Below are 11,431 nucleotides of genomic sequence, written 5' to 3' on the forward strand. Positions count from 1 at the left end.
GTGGTTAAAATGAAATGACAAGGCTAATACATTTCATCCATTCATAATTTAGTTCACTCACTTCATAGGGAAGTCTTATAATACAGTGAGACTACCTTGTGCCATAAAGCCATAAATTATGCGGAAATTATGATCTAATTAGGTTTTCCTTGGCATGAAATTGGAAGAAGGAATCATTAACACTTATGGAACTGCATAAAATCACATTATTCATTAAAGTTAAAGTAACACAAATTTGGATTATTAAATGGCATTGTATGAGATTCAGATTTTTTTAAATTAATAATATATATGTAAGCTAACTTCACTTGTCATATTTTCCAGTGCAGTGTAACTCATCTTCTGACATCCTTGTAATCACTTCATCATCTGCTTTCTCTACTATACTGCCTGCAGTAGATTGTCCTACATGCCCTGATCGGGGCTGATCTGTTTGAGAACATGCTGAGAATCACATGAAGGATACAGGCAGGAGGCACAACCCCAGGCCTCTCACCGGAGCAAAGTAGGGAGAGAAATTACAATTTTCAGATTACAGGGTTTATCAGATATATTAGAAACATAATAATGTAGATATGGCACCAGGCTTGGTATTATTCACTATTTACAAACCTCTAAAGAAATAAATATAGCATTCTCTCAACTTGAATGCATGAAAATGAGTACATACTAAGTATAGTTCTTTTTTCTACTGAGTAGAGATAAATAGGTAGATAAATGCTATCTAGGGAAAACAGATTTTCCATGGACAATTGTTTTTCCTGGACCGATGCCAGCTTGAGTAGAGTGATTATGAATTCCTCCTCAAATGACAGGATGTGAGAGAAGGAAAAGGAGGATGTATTTAGAAAAAGTAATGGCCTAACATAGGTTACTAGGCTATAAATCATCACACTGTGATGTATTTTAATGTAGGCATTGACTGAATCAAAACGTTTTATGTTTCAGATTTATTTTAAATTCAGCTGCTTTCAATCACTTTATTCAACAGGAAGAGTTAGAATACTGTTGATCATAAAAGGTCAGGATTACTTGAAATTCTTTAAAATATGCTAGCTTACCTTCTGTATCTCCCTCCACATCCTGAGACTGGTAGTTGTGGAGGGTTTGGGGGTGTCTTTGAGGCTGTTCTCCATCCTCCCGCATCCTGACTGGAGCTCTGCTGGTGGTACTGAACTGTATTGTGGGGTATGAACCCTGCTCCTCTTTACCGAGTGGCTGCCTGTGCTCCACTGACACTTTTTCTTGTTCCTTATGGCTGACAGAATGGGAGCTGCCATGACTCCTTGTGTGACTGCCTTGACTATGTTTGAGATGGCCAAAGTGCCTGCCCCCCTTGTTTGCACGGAAGGTGTATGCTGTGTCTTTTAAAGTGTCCTGTACCACTCTGTTTCTGTCACTGTTATGTCTAATGGTCCTTTCGCCAATTTCCTGTTGGGGCCTGTGGTTCTCTGTGGTCACTTTCTGTGTGGTTGTTGTTGTTAGCAATGTTGATGTTTCGCTCTGAGTCCCTGCAGTGGTTGGATCCATGTTATGTGTGACCTCAGCCTCACTGCTTCTCTCTGGATCAGGGCTTTTTTGTGTCTCCCTCAGCTCATGTCTCGTGTCTTCATGGGAGCTGAGGGAAGTGGAGCTTGACTCTGGGTAAGCTGGTGGTACTATAGTAGATTCCAGTGGTTGGGCCAGATCTTGGATAGTGGAAGATGTTGGTCCTGCCAGTGTATAGTCATAATCCTCTGTGCCAAAACTGGGTGCGTCCTGCTTATATAGCGGTAGAGTGTTTCTCATTGCCAGCTTAGAAAATGGTTCTACAGGACTCGTTTGTCGGCTGTCATGACGGCTACTAATGTCTCTCAAAGGGTTGTTGTTCTCAGTGGTCGTAACCCACATGGGCTTATTAGAACTACGAAGGTCACAACCGGGGATAGGTGAACACATTAACCTTCCCCCTTCATTTGGACAGTGGCAAACCTGGCACCGGTCTATCTGAAAGGAGTGTCCCGCCTCATACTTCTTGTTGTCATGGGTACAGCCAATTCGCTCACATTGATGACATCCATCTGCAGGTTGTAAAATATCAATGCAGTTGGGGGGAATTTCAGGGCATGGAATAAAACGACAGCTTATCTTCCCTCCTCCCTGGGGACAGGAGCATTCAGTGCTTCCGAAATCCACAAAGTAAGATTCCCCCTGTGGGACTTTCCCTTTCTTGAAGCCTGCTTGGACACAGTCGTAGTACTGGTAACCCTCACAGGTGCAGCCCCTTAGTGTACATGTGGGACAGCAGGCACCTTGCTCTAAAACCATTTCGATGCAGTTCTGCAGAACAGGACAGTCCACACCTGTGCAGTCTTTCTGGCTTAGACAGGTGTCCATGCACAGAATCATCCAACATAAAAACACTGTTGCCCTCTGAATGTTCATTTTGCATTAAAAAAAGTTTTAAAAAAACACCCTGAAATATTTCAAGTCAGTTCTTCAAAGTAAGCGTCTCTTCAGGCTAGATTTTATTCCAGATGAGGAAGAATTTTGTGTCTTTTAGCCTGTGAAAGTAAACAGTGGTTAATGATATATTTACAGTACAAAAGTTGTCTGACATTCAGCTTGATAAAAATCAGTGTCCTATTATTTTTAGTTTGTTGTCACAGTTGTTATCAAAAACACATGTTTTAACTTAATAACCTGTCTGCTTTAATTTGACCACCTGCCAAATGTACATTTTTCCATGCCTACTCTCCTAAGCTGTGGTTTATATTTGGTTGCACATGAAAATTTGGCGAAAGTTATGGTCGACCGAGGGAAATATGTTCAATAAAAACCCAGCAAAAAAGTTGCAATGTCACAATGCTGAAATAACAAAACCTCCCTTATATGGCAATGTTATAGTTTGCCACACAAAACAGTGTTTTAATTGTGTTGCACAGAGAACTGCTTATCTGAGTTATTGCAGATATGTATTCTCATAAAAAAAATTGTTTTCCCAGCAATATGATGGGAATGTTGTGCAAATACTGAAGAGTCATTTGAGTCCATTCATTGTTAATTTCTGCCCTATAATAGCTGGTGGAGCATGAACTGTCAGCAACCTGTGTTCTTACAGGGATAACACACAACTAATACTGTGTAAACTAGCAGAAGATTAGATTAGATTAGATTCAACTTTATTGTCATTACACATGTACAAATACAAAGCAACGAAATGCAGTTTAGGTCTAACCAGAAGTGCAATAAGCAAGTGCAGGATATAAAGTGTGTGCATAAATGCAGGATAGAGCAGTATTATGAAAATATTTTACAAGTGGTACTATGGACATTATATACAGATGGCATTACTATAAACAGAAGTATACTGATGGATATGTACAATAATGAATTGGACTGGGCAGAACAGTAGTGCAATGAAGTACTATTATTAAGTATTACACAACATTTGTAGCTCTGTAGTACTATTATTAAGAATCACATATATATATATTGTACTATTAAGAAAATATTATATATTGTAATGAATAAAGTATATAAATTATTGGATTTGATGAGATTTCTGGAAGTTTGTACCGTACAGAGACAGAATGGCAGCACAAAGTCAGAATGTGACAGGCTTGATCCTGTGAGTAAGTGATGTGACTTCAAATCAGAGAGCATATTGAAAACCAGGTGTTTTCTATTTTACTTTTCCTGTTTTTCTTTGCTGCTTGCATTTGTGCCAATCACAAGAGACTTATGTGACATTTCATGCAAAGTCTGATTCAAAATTAAAGATGAACTCAAAATCGTTCTGCATGACAAATCTGTCTTTAGACATTTCCTGCTGGAATGTTTCTAACCAATTTCAGTGGTGCTCTTTCACAGCCTATTTTGTTATCATTTTTCCCAAGCTGCATGTCCTTGGAATAGATTCACACCAAAAGCAGAGCAGCTTTAAAAAGCAAAGGATAGAAGATGTTTACAGATTACCTTTAATTCAATAGAAACAGCCTATACTTTGAAGTACAACAGTGTCCTGCTGCAACATACATTATCTACAAGTACTTATGGTATGACTTATAACTCTTGACCTTTTTAGAAAATAAAAAGACATGTGGGAACCTGGTTATTTAAAGAGCATCTGCCTGGCTGTGCACTGATATCGGGAAATCTAATTCCAGCCTGTGCGCTGAGCAAAACATGCAGTGCATCAACTTAAAAGTGATAGAAATAAAATCTAGAGTCTTTCAAAATCATGTAGGGGTCATCAAAATAAACACAACATCTGTAGCTCTGTCTTTCTTCATAACTCAGGCAAAGCCACAGTACAACTCAAAGTGCTCCATTTAGAGAATCAATGATGTCTTTGTGTGCTGTGGGTACAAAATCATTTTACCAGATCTTGCAGTCTTTAACAGGCACATGGCCCACTGCTATGGTGTGTTGAACTCAGCCCCTAAAAGCACCAAAACCCCAACTCTGTGTGCTTGCTTACAGCATTCACAGAACGTGAAGGGGGAAATTTAACAGAAAAAAAGGCCACTTAAGGAAATCTGATGGGACTGAGCATGAAACTCATCTGGTTGTACCTTTAAAGACGTTGATGGGGTTGTTTTCTGTGAATGAGTGAAAAATGGTCGGGTTGTTTGTTCAGCTATCAATTCAGGGAATGCCCAACAAAACATTTCAAACAGCAACTGTGTGCCTTGCCATCCCAGTAGCCCAAAATTGACCTTATCCTTTAGTTTACTGTTTACGCATATACACACGTGCAAACACTGTTTTTCCCGCATCTACTAATTCCTCAACCCACGAGCGAACACGCTGAAACGTCAATCCCTAAATATTTCAATGACGGTCAATGAATTAAAGAATGACTCGCTTATTTATGGAAGTTTTTTTGAAAGTGCCCACTTCGCTGTCAAATTGAGGACTTCGGCAGCATTTGTGGCGATCAAACCCCTAAATTATTTCTCAAGACTCAGCTTTAGAGATGACTTCAACATTTGAACTTCACAGTCATACAGGCAAACATTAAATACAACATATAGACTATGAGAATTAAAGCGTTTAGCTATTTAAATCGTCGGGTTATGATATAACAAGGAACAATAGACTTAGGCTACGATAAATTACCTCTCAAATAAATATCATACAAGGTTAAAAATATGACAGTATTGATCTAAATCTAAATATTTGTCCCTATGCTCACATGTTGTCCAGTGGGACCCGTCAAGTGGAAATCAAAATGCTTAATATATAAAATCGAGAATTGACAGCGATTGTTTTTATCCATAAAAATCTCGTTGCCTACCTTGCGTCTCTGACTTTGCAGTGCTGGTGTGCTCCTAAAGGAAACTTGTGCGTAAAGTTTATGCCCTGACTAAGACTAGGGAGTCTGGGAGCGCCCTCGCTTTTTTTGGGGGGGGGCGGGACAAACATCCATAGAATTATTTCCAACTCTTTCGAAATTATGTCTGTTCCCTTTTCTGCATTACATTCATCCAAAATACGAGAATTGACTTAACAACAGATGTCAGTGGGAAATATGTTGTCAGGACTTACGAAATAATATTATGATGATCCCAAAGTGAATTAGAATGCTGTGTAAAATGATCATACCGAAGAAATAATAGTGCCTCTGGTCATATAAGTCATATAATAATAATAATATTATAATTTGTAGTTGTACATATTGCATGTTCACAATTATTACTGTTTAACCTCAGTATATTTACAGCTACACAGCTTTCAATTAGATGCCAAATTATTGACTGATATGCTGATTACTCCTAGAGATGCCAACAAGCCACACTGGTAAGCATCACACATGCATCATCAGACATCACATGATGTCTGTGATCTTTGTCAACAGAGCTTTTGGGATAGGTTAATTGTGTTACAGTTGTAATTACTGAAATGTGATATACTGCATGGTACAAGGGTCTGTCCCAAACAGACTACAGTGAATTTTTTCTTTTCAATATCTCTCCAGTTTTCACTTAGTTTGATCTTCAGGGTCATTGAGTCACTAGTGAGAATAAATATGGACAAAAGCTGCCTCAGTGGATGAATAGACTGATCAGACAGGCACAATGGGCACTGGGGCCATTGGCCACTTTGTTTCAGGGGTCTCCCTTGACTAATCAATGATAGAGATGAGTCAGTGGCCCCATTATTAGTTTTCTCTGTTCATTATAATCACAGGCATGCACAGCTGCACCAGTCAGACACTACCAGATGCTCTTAAATGTCGTTCCTGATTGAATGACATGTTTGTCTCTCATCTAATTCACAATTCAGCTTAAAATTGACTCTCCATTTTGCATATTTGTGATCTGTGAGCAGTGGATGGACCAAAACTAGAAAATAACATGCAGACCAATACAACTCATAATTGACCGACTCATATGACAATTAATAACCTGGACACATGAGCTAAGTGGCCCTGGAGGGAGGTTGTTGTCACTCTTCTGTGCAGCCCCATCCTGCTGTGGAGCCTAAAACTCAACACAAGCAGCACCCATAGGCTGCTGACCCTCAGAATGGTAGGCAAGTAAAAACATCATCAAAGGATCAAATTTTACTTTCTTCCACAGATGTTGTACAAGCGACAAAGATTACATAACACACATTACCCATGGTCACCTGCAGTAACATGCCTGTCGCAATACACTGTGCCGTTTTGCCGATTACCACTGCAGAAGTAAATTATCCCTTGTGCCATTTCAACAACAATACATGCTGCTTTCAGTTCTGAATTGTACACTTTCAACGGTCTCTGCATAAAAATAAATCATCTCTGTAATAAAAATCAGTGGTCAAACAGAAATAAATCCCTAAATGCCTTGTAAGTTTAGAACATTTGAGGCCCTCTGACTCCAGAGAGATGTCCTCATGTCACAGGCAGGGACCAAATGGTCTGTTCCCCCCACAGTAGTTGACCTCTCCATACTCTTGTGGGGCTAGAAACCCTCAGTTCAGTAATGGCTCTCAGCCTGCGAGATAATGTCATCTGACACGAACTGATTTGGGAGAGGTAATTGCACCCCACACTGTTGTAATTTCTCATTCATGCATGTTTGAATGGTGACTTATGCCACCACTAATGACTGACTGCAACCCTGCCTCGTAATAATGTACCTAATGGGCACTTTCTCTGTTTCACACTAGGAATATTGAATTAAAGTTTAAAGTTTAATACACTGTGTTTATTATTTGTTCTCTGAGCAGAGTGAAGTCATTCTTGCCTCAGTTCTTTTGACGATAGCATAGCTTTAATATTCTTCAGGGTATTCATTAAAACTTATGCCAGTGATGGTGACATCATTGTCTACTTGGGTCCCCTAATGCAGCAGGCGTCAATGTTATCTGTCCATTGTGTGATACATTGCCCTGATTTTTTGCTTTTGTTTAAACAGGTGGATAGAGCCTCATTTTGTTTCTTGTAACCTTGGTTAGGTCAGAGAGGAGTGGGGTGGTCTAAATTGATATATTGGATACCATTATCTGTTCATTTCATAGTAATATAGAGTAATTTTACAAGAACAAGTGCAAACACATACAAAGTGCCAGATGATTATTTTTAATATTCTAATAATAGTGTTTTGGCAGTAACATCACATGTGGTTAATGACCAATAAATGTTGTAGACTCTCCAAAAAATCTTTTACTTGTGAGCTCAAATATGTTTTCTATCAACACACTCCTGTGGGTCTATAAGATAAAGTGAAGAGAGGAAGTCTTTAAAGTAAACCAGCAAAGACAGGGCACTGTGGCTCTGAGGGGGGGCTACACCACAGGAAATTAAGACCCAAATGTAATGTGGTTAAAGTGACTCCCCACCTGTGTCTTGTAAAGACTTTCCAGGGTGTAGTTAAATGGCATGTCTGCTGTGGGGTTGCAGCCATATAGTACAACAGCTTTTGGCCTATCTGTGAAATAGAAAAATGTTTAATTCCGCATTGAATATTGAATACATTTAAATATGGTGTGATGTCAACACCATCGTCAAGAGGTAGTTAAAATCACCTAATGTCACAAACTAGTCTCAAATGGGCTATTGTTAATACCATTTTACATGATGTGAATTTAAATGAGGAATAAATCTCTTTAAGTTGTGAATAAAGACTAGGTAAATGTGGGGCCCATGGAAGCATTTGGCAAGATTACACCTCCATTGTCCATGATCATGCATGGATAGAGCTGCAAATACAAACCCACTCAGCTCTATCCACCTAATGCCTATACCATGGAGATGGCAAGGGGATTTAAAGCATGTAGTTAAGATTGTGTAAAGGGGTTTAATACTTACAGCACAGCTATGTAGACCTCTCCCATTTTACTTTATGCAGACCACATTAATCTGTGAAAAGGTATATTCTCAAGGGAAATGATGATATTTAAGAAAATTGTTTTTTCTTTTCATTATAATTATTAAAAAAACATCACCCAACATGAAGTTCACCAGATTGCTGAGAAAACTGCAGAGTCAAGACCCTGTGGACATCAGTAGTCTTTTCACACACAGAGTTATACCGTGGTAATCATTTGAACTAGTCCCACCTCCTTGACCTTTTTTGCATTACTTTGACCACACAAGATAGCTCCCTGAGGCAAACACCTTTTATTATGCCTAGCTACAGCAGTTTTAACTGTGCATCACACCTAGAGGACCTTTAAGCTGTGCTCTTCCCAAACTATTTGAAGCAGTGACCCTTCCAAAGCCTATTACATTTCTGGTGAAAGCTGAGCCACCAGTTGAGAACATTGCGATTGAGTAAGCATTTAAATAAGTGCTATGGCCTTCTGCACCCACTTGTTTGGACCAAGCCAGGCATGGTGGCCAAGAAAAGTTCCCAACTTCATACCAGGAAGGACGTGATTGCTGATGCATGCCAGATGAGGAGACACTAGACTGGAAAGCAGCTGCAGCCATTTGTGACATAGGAAAATATTTTATGTGCAACATATGGGTGTTGATGCACATATTTAGTCCAATAGCAGAGGTGAAATGCTTTGATGGTTTCAGGTGGGGTATATAATGCAATTGCCCAATATAAAAGTGAGTATACAACACATTGGAATCTGAAAGGTCAACCTTTAAGAAATAACAGTTGATTAAATGTAATGCAATCAGTAACTTTTAAAGGTTATGGCTGTTTAACTCACCAAAAACACAGTCATAAAGTCAGACAATTTAAATAAAAACTATTTCCAACCATTTGAGAACTTCCCCTTTTTTCATTGGATATACTCAATGGTCGCTGAGCTCTAATTCTGCCAGATTTGGACTGAAGAAATCACATAATGATCTATCCAAGGCCCAGAAACAACTCTATTTTACAAGCCCTTTTCCCTTTGAATGAGTTCAGTCTGGTGCTGCACTTTGTGTTGTCTAGACTTGAGCCTCCATGTGAAGTGCTACAGACAGAGCGTGACATTCGGGTATTGTTTTCCATATTCTCAGACATTACGTCATTCACTCCTAACATCAATTGTACATGCACTGCCCACTGATAGGGTACAAAGATGAAACTAAATGTCGGATTGAAGCGCACACAGAGTGAGCGGCTTTGTTAAAATAAATGAAAGTTGTTCTGTCTTCTCAGGTTTCATTCTCAACTGCCATCATTGTACTGAAGAAAGATATGTAATTTTAATTCAGCCCAAAATAGCTTGAAAAAGTCAACCAAGTTGCCATCACTTTAGACCACGTTACCTTTGTAGTGTGAATATACAGTATATTATATGTATAAACTGCTGCATTTGCAACTACATGGTTGTCATTAAAGCTAGCCTATTGGAACACAGCACCAGCCAGTGATGGGCTTTCATTGCTAATGCACTCTGACTCAAACAATATGTCACCTTTGGCACAAAGCAGCATTATGTAAAACACTTCAAAACCAAAGTGTATCTGCTAATCAAGCTGTACAGCTCTCTGTGCCTAGAGAACTAGAGGCACAAACCAGGAGGAGCATTGCTGTAATAACTTCAAAGCGGATGAGAGGATGGATAAGAAATAATGCAGCCAATTGAACTGAGAATGTGTAATTAACATTCTGTTAACAATTCATGTTTTATTCCAGGACCAATTTTAATGCCAGAAAATGATCTCACACACAAACAAACAAAGGGGAAATTAGATTTTAGATGTTCTTGCCATTTAGCTAATTTTCAGCCTTCAGTCTTTTCAGCCACTGTTATTTTGTTAAATATTCCATTAGTTGAAGGTTACTGATGACATTTCTCTTTTCTACCCATATTTCATATAAGGAACTTGTTCCCTTCTCATTGCTGTCATCCAAGCCTGGGTGACAATAAAATACAGGTAGCTGTCAGTGACACCTAGGGGTGAAAAGTCATGCACTGCATGTTCTTGACTGAATGCTGAGGACCCAGACAGCCAAACTCTGGGTGCATCCAAAAGACACGATGTAAGAATGTCTGGCAGGCAGACGTTCATGATGGTCTGCCTTGTCTGGTTATTCAGATTAATTTATAGTTTGATATAAAACATACAAAATCAATCATACTGTACACAAAAATATTCAGTTACTTGTGTCAGCCAACTTCTGAATGCCCTGCACGTCAAATTCATTCACCATGCAGAGCAGACATTTCTTGTGTAGTAGGGCATGCTAATGTTTGATTTGTGTCCTAATGGCTTTCATTTATCTTACATGGTCAGAGTCCACAGACAGAAATATCTATTGGCTAAGTGTAAAGGATTAGTTGAACACTTACAAAACACACACAAAAACTCAAGTTATAATTAGAGCAAGAATATACAAAGGTATCACTTTACCTATGCAAACACTTGTAAGTAATGAATCATATCTTTGTGACTGAACAAGAACAGTTTTTTTGATACTGTTAGTTCAACTTTATAGTAATTTCTGAAGCCATATTTAATGATGATGTCCTATTGGATTGCATTATGATGATTAAAGTTTTGTCCACTACTACATACAGTACATGAGAGGGACAAAATATTACAAATAACTCTCAATATACAACACAACACCAGCACTAGAGCCTTACACTCTACACTAGAGATGAATGTACATTTCTCTGACACAGTGTCAATAAAAACTGCACATTAAGCTTCAGATAGATGGTATAAGTTTTGGGTTGGATTAGATTGTATATGTACCTATAAACTGGTAACTCAGTGGCATTGCTTCAACAGGGCTGTAAGTGACATATAAAGTTGCTGAACTAGATGTGCCAAAAGGGGATGCAGATGCTGCTTGACAATATCTGGGGATAGCAACCACAATCATGTTCAATTCAATTCAATTGTTGAAAAAACCCAAACTGTACCTTTAAGAAGGCGCGTCATCCCTCCGTTGCCCAACCGCGTCTATGACGTTTCCCTACTCCCGGCATGCACACTGGAAGTCCAATTATTGCTAATGGCGGGTATTTCTACGAAATATGCGTATTATAAGCTATCGTT

The 11,431-nt window shown here is 38.9% G+C and overlaps 1 protein-coding gene across 2 annotated transcripts in view; it reads right to left on the minus strand.

The window, feature by feature from the left end:
* LOC122882916 (fibulin-2-like) overlaps window positions 1-11,398 on the minus strand; it is a 32,056-nt gene extending 20,658 nt beyond the window's left edge. The window contains exons 1-2 of one of the 2 annotated variants that reach the window (XM_044210849.1): window positions 5,282-5,376; window positions 1,062-2,543 (exon numbers count right to left, since the gene is read on the minus strand). In XM_044210849.1, coding sequence (XP_044066784.1) covers window positions 1,062-2,424 — 1,363 coding nt within the window. In that variant the 5' untranslated portion in view covers window positions 2,425-2,543; window positions 5,282-5,376. Of the gene's footprint in view, window positions 1-1,061; window positions 2,544-5,281; window positions 5,377-11,295 lie in introns of those variants that run through there. The other variant, XM_044210850.1, reaches the window with a different exon arrangement.
* Between the last annotated feature and the right edge of the window lie 33 nt (window positions 11,399-11,431).

The sequence above is a fragment of the Siniperca chuatsi genome, linkage group LG10 (genome assembly GCF_020085105.1).
Source record: "Siniperca chuatsi isolate FFG_IHB_CAS linkage group LG10, ASM2008510v1, whole genome shotgun sequence".
NCBI classification, from domain to species: domain Eukaryota; kingdom Metazoa; phylum Chordata; class Actinopteri; order Centrarchiformes; family Sinipercidae; genus Siniperca; species Siniperca chuatsi.